Source organism: Rhinolophus hipposideros, assembly GCF_964194185.1.
Source record: "Rhinolophus hipposideros genome assembly, chromosome: 8".
Lineage (NCBI taxonomy): Eukaryota > Metazoa > Chordata > Mammalia > Chiroptera > Rhinolophidae > Rhinolophus > Rhinolophus hipposideros.
The window spans coordinates 30,669,043-30,693,109 of record NC_138054.1 but is presented as its reverse complement, the minus strand read 5'-3'; the positions used below and the strand labels follow the sequence as shown (position 1 = coordinate 30,693,109).

The following is a 24,067-nucleotide window of genomic DNA, read 5'->3' as shown; positions in this document are numbered from 1 at the left end:
CGCAAGTGTCAGATGTAAGAATGTAAGTAAACTCTAGGTGGGAGACAGATGGAAGAGACCCTCGGGATGCATGGAGGTGACACTTCTAAGTGAGAGAAATAGAAAAGGGCCCTTTGGAAAACTTTTAAGATATGAATGATGTCCCTGACACTTAGGAAAATGTCATTTGCTTCATGTCAAGAAACAAATTTACGTTAGCCTCGAGGGAAGCCTGTTTTACAGATTAAAAGTAAATCAGTTTGGGCGAATTACCTGAACTCAAAGTCAGGAATGTTGGGGCTTAAGTAGTACACAAAACACCCTAAAAATGGGCCCTGTCCTCGGAGTCTTGGACAGGAAGATCTGGATTCTGAAAACAGTTCTGTCACTAAACAGCTGTACAGCCCAATTCAGTCTATGAAAGGATTTTTGGCCAATAATGTTTAAAAATGTTTCATTTGTGGATGCTTTTATATGGAGTATGCATTTTAATCTTTGCCAGAGCTCTTATCACTCCCTATGAATTATATCTGACCTATGTGTTACCTGCCTGGCATGGCCCCTGCTGCTCTTTGAATTTCTGACACTTGACAGAGAGAGGAGGGGCAACTTGCAATATCTGTGGGGTAGGCTGAGAAGAAATAAGCAATGAAGGTTAGATGAGAACTAGGCAAAAGTGGTGTTTTGGAAGCAAAAGTTTTCCACGACAGAAGTGAAATTAATACAGAAAGTTCAAATAGAATGAGAACAAGGGAAAAGCAATTAGAAGATTACTTTTCCAGGTGGGACCAAAACCAGATTATAATTGTGTTAAACAATGCACGGAATTGGACTAGGATTAACAGCTAGCATAGCTTTGACTAAAAAAATTATGATTCAGACGTGAAATTCGACTTTCTCACTGATATGTAGCAATCATCACCAGGCTTATATGTTTTTAGAAAACATAAATTTTGATTGATGAATCTTAGCTACATTGTCATACTGACTCTGAGGCTGATGGAAGGACCTTAACTAAGGTCACTGGGGAATATGAAAGACGTGCCAAGTAGAAAATAGGTTAATTTCTTGGCGCAAGAAAACATGAGGTCTTCTAGAAGCCACTAATGCATTTTACATGATTGCTTAATTTCAGGAAATCCTGACTCACTGCCCCTATAGAGTAAGAAGCAAAGGCTGATCTCAATTTACAATCCTGTAAATCAGCTTTGAGTAGAGCAGAGATTATTCTTGGCAGAAATATGTCTGTTCACTGCCTATTTTAATTTGAAAACGGTTTGGTATGCGTATGTTTTATTTTCTTTGAGAGAAAACAGGCTTTATTTGGGATGTTCTGGAAATATTTAAGACTAAATGGGCAAAGTAACACCTTTTGGCTTAACTTTTGAATGGGAAAGAGGAGTACCATTATAAATCTATATAACCAGACAAACAGCTCTTGATAAATGGCCCAAGTAAAGCTTGAATAAAGAAAAATGAGAAGCTAAAATAGAGTAAGTTAGAACTACTAACAGATTGCTTAATGAGAGTACTGTGTTGAGTGGTGCAAGAACCAGAATGCTACTAATAATGCCTGAAAATTTAACCATTTCCTTATTTAATCCTCACAATAATGCAGAGTGTTCATAGGAGCTATTATTACCCTAGTCCCATCTATTTTACAGAGGAGAATAACATGAAAACGAACAATTAGATAATATAGGCAAACTCACACAGTAGGTAAGTGAAGATCCAGGGTTAGACTCCAGCTACAAAGATCAGTGCCACTCGAGCTTTGTCTTCCATCTACTTCCTCGTCTCTTTCCTCACCTTCTTTACCGCGCCATTACTCAACACTTAGTCTGCTTTCTTGAATCCTGATGAATGACCTTGTCTCCTATGTGCCTGAGGAAGCTGAGGTTCCTAAACTTTCCAAATTATGTTTCTACCATGTTGTCTACCATGCTGGCTCATCACGATCACTTGTCCTCTAGGCTCTCCCTCTGGTTGAAGCCAAGTCTCTCCACACATGTATTTGATCTTTGCCTCTTTCCCTCATTTTACTCCTCCTCCTTCACTGGCATCTTCTCCTTTGTTTAATTACTCTTAAGTTCCTCTTAGGCTTAAAACAAACAAACAAATAAATAAACAAAACCCTCCTTTGATTCCCAAATCCAATCTAGCTCTTTCTTGTCTTATTCTGGTTTCAACAAACGGTTGTTTCTACTTTCCACTTCCCAATTTCTCTTCAACTCATTCCTTCCCTCGCCACTCTGGAATCGGGTTTTTTGGCAGTGTTATGGGCTGAATTGTGTCCCCCCAAATTCATACATTGAAGTCCTAACCCTCAGTGCCTCAGAATGTGATGGAGCACAGCGAAGCTCCAATGTACCCAGTGATCATGAGAAAAATCAACATGATGCCAAATATTAAAAAAGATCGAGTGGAGGGATTACCTTCATAGATGATTGGCACCAAGGAGTGTGAGACTGAAGCAGATGTGTAGTCTCTTCCAAGAGAAGTCACAAGAGGGGAAACAATAAAGTCAAGTGCCGAAGGAAAAATAACCGGGAGTAAGAGAATCCCCCCCAACCTGTCAGGACTTTTCCCCTGTCTCTTGGCTACTCACTGCCAAGTACCATGATTGTAGCAAGTCACATCCTAATAGAAACCTGAAGATGCTGCTTGCTTTACTCTGTTGATACTGATCTATTGAAAATAACCACAAACAAACACTTCAGCATTCTCAAATGTACCCACATAAGAACTGAGGTATTAGATCATATTTTTTGTAGTTTACAAATAACTGCACTATCAGACAGGATAAAATATCTGGCTATATGGAGGATAGAATACACCCATCATGTCTCCCTTTCTAACAGGCCAATAGTTCTGCCAGAAAAGATTACATTAATTTGACTAGAGGTATTTCTTGCAGACCTATGCTAGAAACTTTTCCACTTTTGTTTGCAAATCAATTACAAAACATTCTTTTCCCACTATTATACTGCCTTTCATGAACTTCTAAATTAATTGACATCATTGTTTATGTTCAAAAGATGACTTTTTTAACTTTTTTACATCTGTTAAGTCTTTTCTTGTAGACAGTCCTAAATGACTCATTTAATCAGCTTTGATGATATACACTGTATGCAGTCAAACATAAACATAATCCCATATGTTACTGCTAATAAGCAAAAAACACTACCACCTTGAAAAAGACACTTTGGCTAAGTGGCTGTGAGGAGGAGCCTGTCAAAATTCGGTGGAAACTAAAATACTATCATTCTGACAATCTCTGAACATAGGTTATATAAAGAGCCTATATAATAGTCTAGACTTATGTGGATCTTTTCTTGCAAATTTTGTAAGTGAAAGCTAATCGTTAATGCACAGATAATGCACAGACAGTTAATGCACAGGTATATTAGTCAGGGTTCTCTAGGGAAACAGAAACAATAGAATCTATATTGTTTACATTGAGATATTTCTGTTATCTATCTGTCTGTCTACTTATCTACCTACCTATCGTTTATTTTAAGGGATTGGCTCATGAGATTATGTAGTTTGGGAAGTCGGAAGTCCATAGGGCAGTATATCAGGCTGGAAATTCATGTAAGAGTTGATGCTGCTATCTTGAGTCTGAAATCCTTAGGGAAGGCCAGCAGGCTGAAAACTCAGGCGGGATTTCTGTGTTGCTTTCTTGAGGCAGAATTTCTTCAACCTCAGGAAACCCCAATCTTTGTCCTTAAGGCCATCAACTGATTGTTGAGACCCACCCTTATTATGGAGATAATCTGCTTCACTTAAAGTGTACTGATTATAATTGTTGATCACATCTAAAAAGTACCTTTACAACAAACTCCAGACTAGTGTTTGACTAAACAGCTGGGTACCATGGCCTAATCAAGTTGACACATCACAGAGGGAATATTAACTAGTTGAAACAAATCATAATACTCTCGAATATGATGTTTACTTATACCAATTACAACTAAGGTGATGAGATATACAGAATCATTGACTTGTGCTGGGAGAGTGGGCAGATGTCCTACATCAGTTCTGCTTTAAGGTTGGGAGGGTCTTATGTAAAGCTAACTTAGAGATGTTCATGTTGCTTTGAAAATTAGCAGTACAAAACTGATGAAGTTGCTTTGCTCTAATCGGAAGTCTGATAGGCAAGTTTTTGTTCCTAATTAAATTATTGGGAATGCCTGACCAATGGATAGACCTAGTGCCAAATGTAGCAACGAAGAATTTCTCAAACAGCACTAAAAGCAAGTCTGAAGTAAGAAAAATGTCCCTTAGGGCAAAAGAAAAATACACTTAAAAAACATGAACATCACTCAAATGCATTGGACCTTACGTGAATAGGTGTGGAGGTTTTAAAACACACCTTCATAATTCTTTTGACACTCCTCCACTGAGTTTATGTCTCCTTCCCCTGAATTTAGGATCTGTGACTGCTTGACTCATAGAATATGGTGGAAGTGCCATTTCTAGGCCTATGCCTTAAGAAACAGGCAGTTTTCATTTCCTGTTTCTTAGGATGCTTGTTTTTGGAAGTAGTCACCATGCTGTAAGGAAGCTTAAGCTGCCTACAGCCAGTGCGTTTGCTAGCTGTGTAAGTGATCCATCTTGGATCCTCTTGCCCCAGTTAAACTGGTCCAGCTGACACCTCGTGGAGCAGAGATGAGCTATGTTCACTGAGCCCTGTCCAAAGTACAGATTTGTGAGCAAAATAAATAATCATTGTTTTAAACATTTAAATCAGTAAGTTTTGGGGTGGTTTGTTATGCAGTGATATAAGTCAGACTAGACATACATCTTGAGGAAATCCAACATGGCAGAATAGATAAACGCTGTGCTTGCCTCATCCCATGAACACATCAAAATTACAACTAAATTATAGAACATCAACCTGGAGAACCAGCTGAAGTCTAGGTGAACAGAAGTTATGTAACTAAGGATATAAAAAAGAAGCCATGTCGAGATTGGTCCCATACCCACATGTGGCAATTGAAAATCAGGAGAGATATCTTGACCACAGAAGTTCCCCACAAAGGAGCGAGGGACCCCAGCCTCTGATTCCCCAGATTCCCCAGCCCAGAGTACTGGTGCTGGGAAGAGAAGCTCCCACAACTTCTGGCTGTGAAAAACAGTGGGGATTCTGACCATCTGGGTGAGATGGAAGGTGCAGGAAACCCAGCCATCCTCTTAAATGGCCTGCACACAGACTCACTCACTTTCAGTCGTTCACCTTGGGTTCCGGCAGAAAATGGTGACTCTGGGGGCATCGGAGACATATGGGGAGAGACTTAGGTGTATAACTTTGGGGTGAGGGCTGGCGGGACAGTCCCCATTTTCTCTGTGCGGGGCTATCCTCACTTGCAGCCAGCAGGTAGGCGCCATCTTTCCTGTGTTGAGCCTGCCCCCAGAGGCCAAATCTAAATCTGATTGGCCTGGTGAGCTCCTCTCTTCCACCTTGCTGACTCACTGAGACCCTGCCTCACCCAGCTTGCAGTCAGAGGCTTTAACAGCACCTGAAACTTATAGGAGCCAGCAGGTGGCAGCAGGCCTTGGAGTGTCCTGGCTTTTTGCGGTGCTACGCCAGACCTGGTACTGATGGCAGCTGTCTTAGGTTCACAGTGGGGCCTCTCCCACACGCCTCCGGGTACAGCACAGGCAGCAAACAACCGTGTATCACTTTGTAGCTCCTACCAGGTAGTTCCTGGCTGGTCACAGGCAGTGGTTGACTTGGGTCTGCACCGGAGCCCCTCCCGAGAGGCCCCAGAACCAACATACTTGGAGGTAGGCTAAATACCACAGCAGAGCACTGTCCAATTAGCCCCTCAGGCAGCACACACAAAGGGCAATCTCAACAGGCATCAGAGCCTGCTGGGGTGAATCCCACTCAGTCGGGTAAGCCCCCCACACAGCAGCCCATAAGCTGTGGACCAAACCCCACATCCAGTCAGCCTGAGGGTCAGTCCCACCCACTGAGATGCCAACAGCAATCAAGGCTCAACTGTAACAGGAGGGCACACACAATCCGCACAAGGGACACTCCTGGAGCACCTGAATCAGCACAATCATTCATTGGAACTAGAATTGAGATTAGTGCTCAGCTCATAGATGGGGCAAGGAGGAATGTCCCAGTGTGGTGTGAAGTAATAGGCATTTCCATTAGTTCAAATAACTAGTGACTATTTTAAGAATCGTTTGGGTATATATAAATGAATATTGGAATCTCATAAAATTTAACATTTATGCTTAGGCTTGTCTTTTTTTGTTCTCAAATCAAGTTGATGAGTAGTTTTAAAAAGTAAATTGTATACTAGAAGCTCCTAAATCATTAGTGAAAGCACTAGATAAAGCCCTTAGTGTTTACAAAGGCACAACTGAATATTTGCTGATTGCTCATGACCTTTAGAGTTGATCTTATTGGATTTTGTTATTCCTCTACTTAAGGTTTTTTTTATCTTTCTAAAAGCAACTTAGAACACAGCTAAATTCTTAAGATGACATGAACCAGATCCTTCTTGCCTACTTTCCCAACCTCATTTCCTACTACTCTTTCCTCTGGTTCATTAGTTTCCAGGCACATTGGCCTTCTTTCAGGTATGTGAAGGTTCCAGACTTCCTACTAAATCTAGATCTTTGTGCAAGCTCTTCCCTATTCCAATTCACTCTTTTCCTGTTTATATTTTGGGCTTCAGTTTGAATGTCAAGATTCCTAAACTCATTAGTTTCCTTTGTAATTCTCTTCTAGTAATTTTTTCTTATTGCTTTTACCATAATTGCAATTATATATTTGTACTTTTCTTTAATGGTTGCCTGTCCCACTAGAATGTAACCTCTACCAGATGTGGACACCTTACAGGTATAGTTTATATTCATGACTGAAGATAGGGAAGAGGAAAAACAAGTTAAAATCCAGTAAAGTAACAGAAGGTGGAAGAGGTAAGTAAAATTGAGAGAATAAAACATATCATCTAAAGAATTAAAAAAGAATTGCAGTCTGAAGACCACTCAGTGGAGGGCAAAGTGCTTAACACATTCTCAGTTGGCCCTGATAAGAGTATAAAATGAATACTTAATAAGAGATCAATAAATTTAAGATGTACAGAAATTGGAACCCCTGTACATTGCTTGTGGGATGTAAACTGGTGTGGCCATTTTGGAAAAGTTTGTCAGTTCCTCAAAGAGTTAAACATAGATATATATGACTCAGCAATTCCATTCCTAGATATATGTAAGAGAAAGGAAAACATTTTCACACAAAAATTTGTTTATGTGTATAGTTGCATTATTCATAATAGCTCCAAAGTGGAAAGAACCCAAATATCTACCAAATAATGAGTGTGGCATATTCATAAAAAGGAATATTACTCAGCCACAAAAAGGAGTGAAGTACTAAGACATGCTATAATATGAACAATGAAGACATGCAAAATAAAAGTAGCCAGACACAAAAGGCCACAGGTTGTATTACATATATGGTATGATTCCACTTAAGTGTTCAGAATAGGCAAATCCATAGACAGAAAGCACATCAGCGGTTGTCTAGGGCTGGCAGTGGCTGTTAATGCAGGCAGGATTTCTTTTTTTTTGGTGTGATGAAAATGTTCTAAATGTAGACTGTGGTTTTAGTGGCAAAACTCAGTGAATATACTAAGAAACCAGTGAGTTATATACTCTAAGAGGGTGAATTTAAAATGTGAGTATTTCCATAAAAAATGTTTAAAAAGTTACAGTCAATTCTCAGTACTCATGGTAGTTAATTATGTTCTATAAAGTCACTGCAAACACTGAATTACCAAATACTGAACCATTGGTCTTTGGGGAAATACAAGGTTAGGTTCCTGGAAGTCTCGGATCACAACAGTGTTATTAGCCTATCCATACATACGTGTTTTATGTGTCCCTATTTACAGATCCTTATTTAATATACACTGTTGACTTAGTCACATTGAGCTCATGCCAATAGCACTGTCACTCATACCTGAACAAAACTAATCTAAAATATGTATGTTTCCATAAGACACATCACAGCCTTCTTGCTCTTAAGGAACACTAGACAGCACTTTAGTACAAAGCTCAGGGGTCATTTTAAACAGCTAAGTAAACAACAAAAAGCACAAAAATGCCAAAAATATAGCACTAAATAGACTGAAAGGTATTTGTTTATAGCATGAGAGCTGAAACAAGGCAGTGTCACCTTGTTTAACTTGGCTGGGAATGCATGCATTAGTGGACTCAAATTTTTCTCTGCTGTGCACACATCCCATCAGCTAATTATTTCAAAACTGATTCAGACATTCTGATTGTGGGGTTATAATTAAATTTTAATGAATCGGTGAATATGTAAATATGGAATCCACCAATGAGAATCAGCTATAGTTGTTCAGTTTTTCTACCAAAAAGTCTTTTGAAAAAGTTTTGAATTTCAGGGTCTAAACATCAGTGTCTTCAGTAATGCTGAGCAGATAAAATGCTGTACTTAGGAAGTATGTTTCAAGAGTGGTTAACAGGAAAGGACTAATTTTAGAGGCTTCCACAATTATTCTTAGTTTTATTCCTTCAGTCTTTCTAAATAACCATATTTCATCAGTAGATTCCTGGGCCAAAAGCCATGTTGAAGGTAAAATATTTATATTTAACAGCAAGTCTGTTTTTAATTTTTGAGCATAAATGCAGGCCCTCTCCTCCCAGAAAAAGTCCTCTGTCACCACAGAATATAATTATTTTAATTTTCAAGTAAAAGAAATACTTATCTAATTGTGCTCATATCTGGAATCTGTGCTCCTCTTTCCAATATATTTGTAGACATTCTTTCACATACACTGTTGCCAATTTTAATTTCCAAAATTTTGCAGTATTTGCTTTTAAAAGTATTTTTCTGCATTTTATGAACTTTAATTTTAGACTAGCATTCAGGTCTCAGATCCATTTAAAACAGGAAATATCAGTTTTTGCTCATAACTTCTTGTAAGAAGCTTTTGCCAAATTCAGGAATTTAGAGATAAATTAACCATTTTAGGTTATAAGTAACATCATTTTGGCAGGGGGAGCAAATTTATAAATATCAAGTGACTATTATATATCCACATTTGTAATAAGCTTGACTAAGCTTAATCAAATGTCAGAATTTGGCTACAAAATGGTATTTTTTGGATCAGTTATACTCCTTTCTTGGTAATCAAGATGTGTTTGTTTCTTTAAAAAGCTTTTAGCTATTCTTTGATTGGAGTTGGTGAAAAAGTTGGAATTGGCTGATTAACTTGAATCTCCCAATTAAAACAGTGATGCTTGGTAGATACACATTTATTCATCAACTCAAGAATCTCAAGCTCGAAGATACTGTGAGGTTCTTCATCCTCTTTTGATCTCTCATAATCAATTGAATATAATAGACATTTTAGGCTTCTCTTCACTTTTTAAAATCCCAATGCCAGATACTAATTTAACTGGCTTTTCCTGCTTGGAGACCAGTTCAATTAGTTTTCTATGTCAATCCCAGTTTTGCAGTTTTATCCCCTTCTATCCCACTGTTCTCTATGTGGTGGCAACTCCTCTCTTGTTTTTCTACTACCCGTGATTGGCTTCACCTCCCTCTTGTTCTGAACTAATAACCACCATGAGGAATTAGTGCCAATTTTATCCATGGCCTTGTATTATCAACATGATGGTCCTCTCCATTTCTTTAGATGACCAAAAGCAGACCATAGTCTGTTTGCCAGGACTTCTCATAGTGTTTCATTTTGATTAACCAAATTGTCCAGGATTTACTCATTCTCTTGCTGGCTTTAAAAGTATACTTAATATAATTTTTTTTTCAACACAACACAAAATGTTAGTAAAGATTTATAACTGACCTCTATTAAAAATATTCTATAAACATATTCTGGTACAGTTGTCTTTAAAGATTTCCAAATATCCTTCATTATGATGGTATAATTCAAAATCAAAAATTAAGAAAGTTTCCAGATTATAAGAATTTATCCTGAGATTAAGCTGACATAACAGGATATTTGACCAATCTGGGAAGTTAGAAAGCAATTTAAATGACCTTAAGTCATTTGGATGAATGTTGTTCTTAGTGAACTACATTTCATAAAGAACTGAAGTCATTTTCACCAGATAAAAGGTTAAGCAAAACAAAAAAGCACAAAAAACATTTTTAATAGCTCATAAAATTTTATATTTTAAGAGATATTCCTTATGTTAGATATTAATAAAAATGTGTTTATAAATGAAAGCCCTTTAAAAAATAAAAAAAATAATGCTAGACAAAATAAAGCACTATTACCCACAATTAGAAGTTATAAGTTTTAAATAGTGTAAACATTTTAATATTTTAGCTAAAAGAAAATAAAGGCTTGTATGAAAAGAAAATAATGTACCGAGAAATGTTATCATTTTTAAACATGAAAGGACAAACCAGAAGAATTTCAAATTCAGATAGATTTTTGAAACTTTTTATTTATATTTTGGTTTTACAAATATCATTTTTAAATTGACTTTTCTGTAAAAATGTAAAGCACAAAAATTTGCTAAATATCAGATCCACACAAATCCTCAAAAGGTTTTCTGTGTAGTCTTCATTAATGCAAATCTTTGAGAATGTTTTACTCTTATTTTAGATCTTGAATCTGTTTCACAATAACGAAGCCATAAAGTTTTTATGCAGTGCATTCATTATAAACTATAGAATTTCTATTAAAAGGAAAGTTGGGTGATAAAAAATATGAAAGAATCTGAGGATCAAGCAATCTGTTGAGGCTCGGTTACCTTACTTGCTTTGTAGTGTTCTGTCATTACTTTCAAAGAGCACAGAGCACATGAGGCATAGTAGTAATCATCTCCCTCACTAACCTCCCTAATTTAAAAATCTGTTGTTTGTAAAACTGGACCAATTATCACAAACTATCATTTGCATAATTAACCAAAAATCTATTACAAAGCATTTCGTTAGTGGTATCAACAAATGTAGGAGGATAGAAATTTATAAAAAATGACTTAAGCTTGCCATTTCCTTAGGTATCATGGGCTGTGCTGCCACTTCAACTTTTAATTAGATGTTTAATGCCTCACAGTAAAAGACTGATCAAAGGATGGAAGCACAACTAAATTATTTTCTAGGTGCTGTAGTATTTCATTTGATAAGGTAAAAGGATAGGACACAATTTAATCAAGATTTATATGCGTTCCAACTTTTCACTCAGGAATTCTTCTACACTGTCTGTGTTCCATTTGAGGATGCTCAGTTCTTCAGCAATGTTCCCACTGTCATCCAAAAGCTTTAGTACAGGGTCTGAACCACGAACATACTACGAAAAAGAGGGACATCATTATTTTCTGCTTCGAAGAGCTTTATCAGCCTCAAACAAGATCCAAACCAAAGCAATTCAGTTTAACTAAATTTAATAGTAATATAAAAAAGCTTTTAGACATAATAGTACATACAATAGATCTTAAAGGAAGTCTTTTGGGAAATAATTTAATGAGATTTCATAAAAAATGATAATTAAAAAAACTACATTTTACCTCTAAAGAGAAAAACACCTGTTGGTATCAATACAGTTTATTTGGGACTAACACTTATTATTGACTGTTAACAAATATTTATTGCATACATAATATTTTCAAACTTTCACATGAGCTGAAAATTTAATAGAGGAGGAAGACAAGTTCAGATAATTAACGAGAGAGAACGATTGCATAAGAGCAATGGTAAAATACATAAGATGTATATACAAATTATCAGACACAATTCTACTTTGGACTTTGAATTTTCTTTGGTTTAAGAAATCTAATGATTTTGTTGTAATTAGTTTATATTTAGGCTGGTTTCCTGAAACTTCCAACCCACTAGTTGGGTCTCCAATATTTTTCCAGGGTTCTGAGAAATCCTAACTCTGGGTAAATATGATGACAAACATGATCCCATTCCTTAAGAGATCAATCTTCAAAACAGAAAGAAATTAATGCTGCAAAAAAGAGATTCCAATAAAATCATCTTACCTTGATTTGTAGTCCTCTGAATAGTTTGGGTTTATCACTCCTGACGAAAGCTTTAGAAAAAAGAAAGATTCAAATTGTTCACTTCCAAATCCAAGCTAGACATAAAGATCAATACAAAAAGTATAAATAAATTCAATAAGAAAAATATTAGATCCTAAGTGGAAAAAACTAAGGAGATTCAAAGATATCTATGAATACAAATGGAAAGACATATACTCTTCAATGGGGAAATGAAATATTTTAAGATGTTCATTGTTTCAAATTAATCAAAATCCCAAATTCCAATGAGATTTTGAGGGCTTGACAAAGTGACAGTAAAGCGCAGCTATTATAGAAGAGTAAATGTGTGAAGATAGTCACAGTTTTGAAAAAGTAAAACAGGGGAGGAGACTCTGTTTTTCAATTGCTTTTTAATATATAATACTGACACCAAAATAGATAAAACAAAGCAAGAGATTAGGAAATCAAAAGAGATATAAATATCTTTATGTATTTTTTAATGCGGTAAAGCTATAAAATCAGAGAGAAGGAGGCAGGGGAGGGAGAAATTAATTGTGTGTGTGTGAATTATTCAAAACATTTTTGAGAAAACTATTTGAGGAAAAAATAGAAAAACAGGTGTCTACATCATATCATATCTAGATGAATTCCAGATGGTTTAACTTTTCAAATTCATTCAACAAACATTTATTGAATACCTACTGTATGTTGGACAACAGAGATAAAGCTATATAAAATGAAACATGATTTCTGCTCTTAGTAGTTTATAGCCTGTTGGAGAAGAAAGACGCTAAACAAGTAATCACACAATAATTTCAGTTAAAAACTGTCAAAAAAAAAGAGGTTCAGAATACTACTATAGCATTTAACACATATTCCAACGTGAATATGGAATATGAAATTCTTTTTGTAAGCATGACCTTAAAAGAAATGCTCTATAGATATACCTATATGAAAACTGAAACTTCAGTACAGTAGAACAGCACTACAAACAAAATTAAAAGTAAAAATCACATATGGTGGGAAAATCATCTCTAACATATAACGCATAAAAGTGCTCTTCTAAATTATTAAGGAAAAATAAATGATAGATAGAGAAATGAACTATAGATAGGAACATATGTGAAAATATATAAACAATCAATAAACATTTGAAATAAATGTTCACTCTAGTAACCAAATAAGTATCAAAAAAAACCCAACACAAAACAAAGAGGTATCCTTAATTCAGTGTGACAAAAATTAAAAAAAAGAAAAAAATTTAAGGTTAGAGAGGGCATGGAGAAAAGGATTTTGTTGGGAAAAATATGAATGGACATAATCTGCCTGAAGGGTATTTACCAAAAAGTCTTAAAATGTACATACTCTTTAAACCTGCAAGTTCCCTTCTAAGAATTTCTTTATTCTGAGGAAACAATTACACAATAATACAAAGATACATAAGGTCCTGCTAACCAAGTCTGGAAATTTGGCAATAAGCTAAATGTGTTAAAGGCTGCTGGTTAAATAAATATGGACCATACTATATAATGCATCCAATCATTCAAAATTATGTTAATCTACATTCAATGATATAGAAGCAAACTCATATTACATATAAAAAGCAGATTATAGATCGGTTTGTTTCCTATGATTGTTAAAAAATGGATAAACATTTTTATATATACGTATACATTTACAAAGGAAAAAGGCCAGAAGCACCAAACAAAATCTTTAAAAAAACTAAGCGAGAAAATATAAAATACTTAGCATAATAAATGTAACAGAAAATGTTTATTATTATTTTAATAGGGGGTTTTATCTGGAGCATAGGGTTTGGGGAAATTTTAATGGAGAGTTTTCCTTTTTGGGGTTGTCGTTGATCTACATGTTACCAATTTTTTAGTAATGATCATATCTAATGGTCCACGTTGAAAAAATTTAGAATACATCTTTCTAAAATAAGAACAAATGAGATGTTTCATTTAGATATTTGATAGTTCTTAATACCAGTTCTATATTGTTTGCATCATTCTCCATTTAGATTTTATAATGACACACATGCTTTTGAGAAGTAATTTTTTAAACTTAGAATTAACTAGCAATAGCACTATAGAAATGTTTCATTATGAAGGTCTTTATATACTTGTATTTAGGACAACACAAACATTAGTGAATGGTTTTTCTTTTAAGGTTTTGAGGACTTGTTGGAAGAGCGTTATATATTCCAGCTAAACTTCCCCTACAACATTTAGTTCAAAATAAAACTGATTGTTATTCTTGCTTATTAGAATCTTTATTAACTTGATCCTTTAGGATTTGTCCAAATATTTTGCAGACTCCTGAATCCCAAAAAATGATCTTATGATATGCTGTTGCATTTTTACCATCCCTTTGGCGAATGTATGCACACCTGTGCAAAACACCGCTTAACACACAGTATGGAACTACTACATAAGAAACCTCTCTGGGGCATATTTAATAACTTTCCTTCATTCAACAGATTTTTTAACAAGCTGGAATGAGTGAACAAATTTAAAAGGAATATTTAGATGAGTCACTAATGACAATTTTCATCAGTTCTGTGCTCTTTGCTAAGTACAGACCAATAAGCTACATTTTGAATGAAGGGAATGAGTATCTGTTAAATACCCTGTAGTAGCAAATCACATTTTACAGGCAGTAAATCAATCATTTAACAGATATTTGAGTAGTTATTATATACACATAGCACTAGGATAGGCTACACGAGAATATAAGGGACTTACAAAAAGACCTCACAGCAACTTATTTTCTAGTTTACTTTCTGCAGTTTTAAAAACAGCAATCAGTTTGGAGATTCCTAAAGAAATCAATCCAGTCACTTTATTTCTGGAAAATGTTCTTATGCCAATTTGATTATTTGTCAGAAAGGCAGTTTTATTAATAATACTTCAAAGTGATGAAACATACAGAGTGATTAGAAAACACACTAAATGTTACAACTTTCCTCTTAGGATTCTTATCAGCATGTCATTTGTGCCGCCCCAGGAGAAGATTTGTTTTGCCATATACACTGCTTGGAAAGTTGTGGGACTCTTCATATAATTCAGAAACTCTTCAGAGTTAACTATAAAGAATGTTTTCTAAAAAATATATCCTCTTCTTTGCTCTAGAAAGAGGATAAAAGTGGGGATGGAGAGTAGTAGAAAAGATAGATCTTGAGGTTACAAAGAAAAAACTGTTTGAATTATGTTATTTTCAAAATCATGAACTAGTAAAAATATAAATAAAAAAGAGACAAAATATGCTCAGCTAGATCTAATAATATACCTTTGATCACATTATATGTAGTCCTACAATGTTCTCTATTGGTTTTAAGATTTAATTTGGGTCTCAATTTAATAAGGGCTTATGGCAGGTAAGACTTGCGAACTGTCACGTAAAATTACATGGAAAGATAATCAGATGTTTTTCTGTTGATTAAAAGTACGCACATTTGAATCAGAATATATTCTAAATAAAAATGCCATATCATACTCAGAAACAACAATACAAAGAGAACTGCAAAAACAACAAACAACAATAGAATTGGATTCGCAACTGTGCTCAATGAAAGATACTGGGTATCTAAGAGTATTTCTAAAATGAGAATATTTACTATCAGATACAAACCACTTGGAATGCAAAATAATGAGTCATTTGGGTCCTCCCAATAAGACAATTTAAAAGTACTTAAAAACATTCAGATAAGGGCAACTTAAATAATTAAGAGAATTTGGGAAGACTGGAAGTACAATAATGAAGGCAGGACAAACTAAAACGATTATGACTTCTCAGTATAACAAAGTCAGAAGAGGAATGTTAGAAGACTATAAATTCATCAAGGCATACAACCAATGAAAACACAGGTGTTTTACCAGATTCCCATTTGTCAAAATTGGGGGCACCATTTCATGAGATAAATTTAGTAAACCCATTTATTCATTTAATATTTGAATTCCTCTTAGTAAGAGGTAGTGTTGGGTAGATTCTAGGTATATTAATGATACATATATATAAATTCTGGGCCTTAAGAAGTTTCTATAATAATTTGGTAGAGGCAAAAGACCAGTAAGCCAAATAAATACATTATGATATTTTGTGGAAATTGCTATGGAACATAAAGAAGAGAATGAAAAATTCTGTCCAAAGGCCACTCAAAAATAATGCTAGAACTAAATTTTGAGTGAACAGGTGTTTGCCAAAGAATTAGAAAGGGGCATAATAAGTCAGAAGGTATGCAGTGTGTGCAAAGACTTAGAGGGTCAGTGTTCAGAGAACTGCAAATAGTTCTGCACATGAACTAGAAATGTGAACCTAAAACAGAGAAATCATGTTGTGATGGGTTTCATATATGATGCTCTTGAGTTTGGTATTTATTCTGTATGTGATGGAAATCTATAAGGATTTTAAGCAAGAGGGCCACATTATCAAATCTGCCTATGAAAAAGGCCTTTTTGGTAGCTGTATAGAAGAGTCAATAGAAATAAGAAAAGGAAACAGAGATAGGCTAGACCATATAACAAGCAACTAATCCTATTTGCTTGTAAAACTGACAAGTTTTACTACCTAGCCTTTTATAGAAAAAGTTTGCCAAGACCTACAAAATTAGGGAAAATTCATATATATGTTTTGAAGACAGACACATCCTTAACATGGTAAGACTCACACTTGTATGAGAAGGAAAACATACTTATTTATATTATTATTTTTGATGTCACCACAGTGATAGAACACTAAGCCCAATCTATTAAGATAAATTATTACACTGCCTTTCTTACTTAAACAATCAAAACATGGAAAACAAGTATTTTAGGAAGCATACCTGGAATTGGCTAGGAAATACGATCTGGGACTTTTTTCTGTAAACACTGAGTTGCTTAATATGGATAAAACATTTCAAAATTAAAATCCCTCTCTCTTCTGGAAAAATTTAACATTAATTTATGTTTTTATTTTATGATATAGCTAATTAAAGTTGACTGAATTTGAAAAATTGCAACATATTGTAAGCTAAAGTATAATGAAAGTTATCATGCTAATTCCTGAAGCTACGTGATGCTGATGGCAAACAATATGAAACAATGCTGACATGAAAATTTGTTTGGTATTTGTAATAATGGTAAAAACTGCCAATTCTCCTTCATGCCCTATTCCCGAATATCTTTTAGTGAGTCTGAAGGTAGGAATGCATAATGGTTGTATTAAAAATATACCAGCTTCTCATGCGTTCAGAAAATATTGGTATTATACATAATTATAGTAAATATGGTTATGCATTACATAAACAATCATTTTCATTTTAAGTCAGCTTGTACTAATTAAATATTTATACACAGAATTAAGATCCAATTGTTTTCAAAAGGAAAAGGCAGTATGACTACATGTACCCAAAGGTTTGAGAATTTAACTATACATAAAAAAATATATATATAATTAAGTTCTACTACAAAGATTGCTTTTATAGACTAAACTATAAACTGTAGAAATTATTACCAAGGACGTAATAAAATCTGATATCACAAATAGAAGGGTAACTGTGGTATCAATGCTACTTTTGACCTCAGGAAAAGCTAAGTCACAAAAGATTATTAATAAAACAAGTCAGTAAATATGAATAATCAATAGAGTTTGGGAACTGCCAAACTCTAGGAATAAAAGTGATCACATTATCATTCAGAGAGCTTATATAAAAACAACTATGGTACAATTATGAGTTTAAGTATTTGAGGAAAAAAACAACAGAGTAAGGAATTTTTTCCCCTAAGTAGATGTTATATTCTGTGCTACGTCAGAATTTGTGCTTATTCTAACAAAGAATGTATTTAATTAGATGTTTATCTGCTTTGGGCCTCATATAAAATGTCCCAAGTCAAATTATTCTATTTCATTTTTGTGCCAAAATGAGCAGTATTTTATTATAAACAATTCTAGGTCAGCAATAAAGGAAAGGTGCTAATACAGGCAATTTTATAACATCATAAATCCAAATAATTATCTTGCCATTAAGTAAACAAGGCAAGAAATCATGGGAAACCAGCAGTGACAAAAACAGAATGAGGCACACAAGTAGAGCACTCATGTATTTCAGTTGAAAAAAGAGCGTCATTACCTTTGTTGATCCAGAGAAAGCAGATACCTACTAAGAAGAGATCTTGCTGGCTAACTGGGCTCAAATGTAAAAACAGAGCACAGCAGCCTTTACTAAAATGGGCCTCTCATACAAACGGTGCTTTAAGGAGAAACCTCCACTAAGCTCCTGCCTCCCGCACTGAACTGCCCGCCTGCACTGTGTTCCTGCTGACTGAACCACCCCTTATAAAGGAGTTCCTGGAATCCTATTTCAACCAATAGGAACGAGACTTTCCCTATTCAATGGAAGCTGTGCAGCTATAGCCCCCATCAGCATCTTCACTGACAAATCAGAGCGACTCCACTCTGACCAATCAAGACAGTGCCTTTTGGACCAATCAAACTTCGAGAATTTGGAGTCCTTATTTGCACGGGAATGAAACAATCAGGGACTAGGGGCAGGGACTTCTCTATGTAAGTCACATCCCCTCCAGCTCAGAGAGCACACTTTTTCTTTCCACCGCATTTCCCCAGCTGGAGCTAAAACACTGAAGACATCTAGCTGGACCAGAGTGGAGCAGAGCAGGTAGAGCCAACTGGAGGAGGGCAGAGCTGTCTAGCCAGAGCGCGGCCTGGAAGCCGTGCTGTACCACAGCTGTGCTGTATTACAGTTGAGTAGTTTGCACTGAATAAAATTTCCTTCTTCACCGCACCCCAAATTGGGGATTCCTGTTGGTGTTGTACTGGTGTCAACAACCACTGGTTCACACCTTCAGACAAGTTCAGTTTCATAAAACTGATTTTAAATTAACATGCAAGGACAGAATAAAAGAAAGCTTTAGTCCAAGTATTTTGGGAGCTGCAAAGTCCCATTACTGTTTGATACTGCCAAAAGAATACACTTTCACAATTATCATTTCACATATTTAGCCTTCAAATTTCCCATGAAGACATACACAGTCCTGTGTATGACTTCCTCTCTTCTGCATCTCAAGTTCTATGATAATTAATTCTATTCTCGATTTGTCGTTTTGTACAGATCTAGTCTCACTTAATGCAATTATTCCTTAGGAGTTTTATATAAATCAATTCACATTTAAAATATACTAGAATGAAATACTACCTAAAGTGGTTACATTTATATCTGGTAAAAAATGGTTCTCATAAACTGCATGCTTGCTAAAGAGAAAGCTCTCCTTTTAAGAAAATAGCCACCTTATCATGTGTTGTATGTAAATCTAAATTTCACATACTATGCGTTCTTAAAGCAACCTAGCATTCAACAATTACTATTAAAATTCCACTGCCATGAAAACAAATGTGGAAAAAATTCACATGCTGTAGAGAAAGTATAATCCTAAAAATTCTTACTTGTGTTAATATTTAATAAAATTATTCTTGTAAAATGCTGATTTTAAATTATTAAACTGAGAATTTATTAGAGTTAATTTTACATACCTTGGACTTGAGGGAACCTTCCCAATTTTCATCCACAGACTTCAAGAATAGCTCCTGCATACAGCTGCAAAGGGAAAATCAGGAATTTAAAAAACTGGTATAAATTAAAAAATGTAGTTATAAAATATAAAATTTCACAGCATAAACAATACAGATATTCTTTGAACAGATATATAGATTAAACAAATGTCAGCGTTGACTAGGATTATCTAGTTCCAGTCCAACAAAGAAGTAAATGGAGGCCAAAGGATATTAAATGGTAGAACAGGTTAAGCCCTACCTGGAGTATAGTTAAACTTAGCCAAAAAGATTGAAGAAGATATGGAGACCTGACAATGAATTCGAATAGGTAAGATGTCCTAGAAAGTTCTTCACATAATCTTAAGGATTTCCTACAGTTTTTCAAGATGCTAAGTTGAACAGTTGTGTATCCATCTGTCCAACATAGATACTTAATGAGAATTCTTTACAGTTGCTTTTAAAATTAAGTAATCATTGTTTTAAAACAAAACCCCCAATACCTTTAAAAAGTAAGTATGGTATGTACTATGTAAAGATATTATGGGAAAACCAGTAAAATTTCATTATAAAGAATTTAAATCAACTATTTTCCCTTAGTGAATTCCAGTTGAAACGAATTCAGTGGTAAATACTGCTTTTCTAGCTATAAAACCTGCACATCACATTCTCTTTATAGTAAAAGCTTATTACAAAAAACTTAAACTCAGTACTTTAGTACAATTAATTCAGTTGAAATGTATTCATTGGTAAACATCTTTTTTCTCTTTTTTCCATAGCTGTATAGCCTGCCCATTCTTTTTGTAGTGACTTGGGAATGCCGTGACTCTAAGAGAAGGCAGACAATGGTAAGAACACACTATATCCACTGTATTTCTTAGCTTTTAGCCTTGTTTTTTAATTGTAGGTCTAAGAGCTAAAGATGGATTTTACTTTTAAAGTTCCAAAATGGCATAAAAGTCACATGTACTATGCATGATTATTTTCGATACTTTGGAAAATATAGAAAAGCACAAAGTAGAAATTTAAAAATCACCATAATTTCACTAATCCATAAGCTATTTTTTAACATTTTAGTGATTTTGGGTTGTATCAATAGTTCTCAAGTTTTTAAGGGTCAAAGATATTTTTGAGAATCTGATGGAATTTTGCTTCAATTCAGGTTATTCATGGACTCTCTGTAACTACTGATGGATTTCGGAGTAAGAACTCTGATAACCTCTAAGATTCTTTGCAACAGTAAAAATTTAAGATTAGGCTGATCTAAGTCTATAAAATAAGTTGTTTGTGAATAAGATTTGGTTAATCTTGGTGAGACAAGTCCTGCCTCCCCCCCCAAATCTTTAAAAATATCAGCCCATATTGCCAATAAGCTCATAAAAAGATGCTCAACATCACTTATCATTAGGGAAATGCAGATTAAAACCATAATGAGATACCACTTCACACTCATTAGGACGACTATTATCCAAAAAGCAGTAAACAGCAAGTGGTGGCGAGGATGTAAGGAATTTGGAACCCTTGTAAATGGCTGTTGGGAATGTAAAGTGGTGCTATGAAAAATGGAATAGTGGTTCCTTAAAAAATTAAAAATAGAATTATAGGATTCAGCAATCGTACTTCTAGGTATATACAAAAAAGAACTGAAAGTTGGGATGTGAACAGAAATTTGTAAACTAATTATTATTCACAATAGCCAAAAGGTGAAGCCAATCCAAGTGTCTACTGACAGATGGACATGTAAACAAAATGTCGTATATACATAATAAAATAGTATTCAGCCTTAAAAAGGAAGGAAATTATGACACATGCTGTAATATGGATGAATACTCAAGATATTAAGCTAAGTAAAATAAGGCAGTTACAATAAAATAATACTATATTGGTGATTCCACTTCTATGAGGCACTTAGTAGTCAAATTCAGAGACAGAAAGTAGAATGGTGGTTGCCAGGGGCTGGAGAAGGGAAGAACAGGGGAATTATTGTTTAATAAGTATGGAGTTTCAGTTTGAAAAGATGAAACAGTACAGGAGACAGATGGTGATGATATTGCACAATAATGTGAATGTACTTAATGTCACTGAACTGTATGTATATTTTACCAGAATTAAGAAGAAAAAAGGCCATATTAAAATTTGGTTATTAGATTTATCTTTTATTTGCAAGTGGCGATCCCTTGGGAACTCTAAGTGGAGATCCCATTACCTTATATGATGGTATTTCTCTATACCACTATTTCCCCACATTCTTCCTATCATCACATGTGGAAAATGGTAACGACCGTACGGATCACTAGTATAAAAGAGGAGGCTGTTTATAACTAACTGGTGGCCTCTGCTCACTCCGCTCCCCACTTGGTTTTCTCAAGGACTGAAGGACTCAGTATCTCAGCATACTTGTAACCCATTCATGGAAAGTACTTCTCTGCACCACAGAACACCAATTAATTAATCAAAACTATTAGAAATATATTCTTTAATGAATAGGCAGCTCAAATGTGACCTTCTCCAGGAAAACTTTTGTCGGTCTCATTCCGTCAGTGAGGGACTTTCCACAGAATTCTGTTCCTATCATAAGGTACTATAAATAGTCTATAATTTCATCGTGGACAGGAAATGTCTTATTTATCATAATCCCCCCCCAGAACTGGACACAAAGCTGCTCAATGTATGTGTGCTGAATGGAGAGAATTATTCATTTAGCAGAATTAGACATTTCTTTTCTCATGTAACTTTCAAAATATTTCAAGTTCCTTTGACATACTTTGTAGGGCAGACTGTGTTGAGTTCCAGTCTAGAGCGAACAAAAAGAAAATGTAACTCAAAGCTGCACAAAATGATTAAAGTCAAATTCTAAAAGCATTAATTTGTGATGCTAGTTGTCATTTTATTATGAATCTGCAGTGTTCATGGGAAAACATTTGTTTTTCATGGTGAATAAATAACTATAAATTGTGCTAAATTTTCAGTGCCTATTTCTAAGGTAATCATAAACATCTTTGGCAGCACATAATTCATTGTACACAAGGAAATATACGCTACTTATAATAGAAATTCTCAAGGGCATAAAGTATGAAAGGATTCAAAAAGGTTAAAACTTCCAATTCCTTGACTTTCGCCCTTAGCATTTTTACCTTTTAAAGTAATATCACTCACTCCAATTCCTTGACTTTCACCCTTAGCATTTTTACCTTTTAAAGTAATATCACTCACATACAAAAATCAAACATTTGTGGAAAAAAAAAAGTAGAAGAGAAATCAAAGAAGCAAGTTATGTAACTTTTATATAGCAAGCTTATATTTTTTTATAGCAAGTTGGTAAGCCTCTTTTCTATATGTGTTAGAGAAGCCTTATTTGTATAGACAATCTAACTCTAGGGATTATAGGTCATTATTCCATTAGGATTGTATTATCTGAGCTCAAATAATTTAAATAGAAACACACAGACACTTCTAGAAAAGTACAAAAATGATGCACAATATTACATTTTTTTCCCTTCAAGTCCATACCTAATTGCACACTATTTACAATTGGCAGGTTTTCCTAAAATTTTGAGAGGGTCCTCTGGGTAGAATGTAGAAATATTTAACTACTTTAGCTCTACAACTAATTTACCTTATTTGTAACAAGATTTTTAAATATATTTATTTCTCTCTCATTTAAAAATAAGTGATTTTTTTCTGTAAAAAACTTACTCAACTCAACTCCAAAAAAACAAACAACCCAATTAAAAAATGGGCAGAGGACTTGGGGAGACATTTTTCTAAAAAGGACATACAGAAGGCAAGAAGACATATGAAGAAATGCTCAACCTCACTATCCATCAGAGAAATGCAAATAAAAACCACAATGAGATACCACCTCACTCCAGTCAAAATGGCTATCATCAATAAATCAACAAACAACAAATGCTGGCGTGGATGTGGAGAAAAGGGAACGCTAGTGCACTGTTGGTGGGATTGCAGATTAGTGCAGCCACTATGGAAAACAGTATGGAGGTATCTCAGGAATCTGAAAATGGAACTACCCTATGATCCAGTAATTCCACTCCTAGGCATCTACCCGGAGAAATCCAAAACTCCAATTCAAAAATCTGTATGCACTCCTATGTTTATTGCAGCACTTTACACAATAGCCAAGATATGGAAACAACCAAAATGCCCATCGGTAGATGACTGGATTAAGAAGCTGTGGTACATTTATACAATGGAGTATTATGCAGCCATAAAGAAGAAAGAAATCTTATCATTTGCAGCAACATGGATGGATCTAGAGAACATTATGTTAAGTGAAATAAGTCAGAAAGAGAAAGACAAGTACCATATGATCTCACTTATATATGGAATCTAAAGAAAAGACTATGTGAATGAACTAAGCAGAAACAGTTTTGGGGACACAAAGAAAAAACTGAGAGTTGTTAGATGGGTGTGTGTGGGGGGGTTGGGGATAAGGGGAAAGGTGAAGGGATTTGGAAGCAGCTGGTAACCACAAGATGGCCTCAGGGTTTTTTTGAAAATTAATTTGGGGAAGGTA

The 24,067-nt window shown here is 34.9% G+C and overlaps 1 protein-coding gene across 1 annotated transcript in view; it reads right to left on the bottom strand.

Annotated features, from left to right (window-relative positions):
• Positions 1-10,423: 10,423 nt before the first annotated feature.
• SELENOF (selenoprotein F) overlaps positions 10,424-24,067 on the bottom strand; it is a 36,284-nt gene continuing 22,640 nt past the window's right edge. The window contains exons 3-5 of the mRNA XM_081057596.1: positions 19,516-19,579; positions 11,986-12,035; positions 10,424-11,291 (exon numbers count right to left, since the gene is read on the bottom strand). Of these exons, the coding sequence (XP_080913722.1) occupies positions 11,160-11,291; positions 11,986-12,035; positions 19,516-19,579 (246 nt within the window). The 3' untranslated portion in view covers positions 10,424-11,159. The remainder of the gene's footprint in view (positions 11,292-11,985; positions 12,036-19,515; positions 19,580-24,067) is intronic.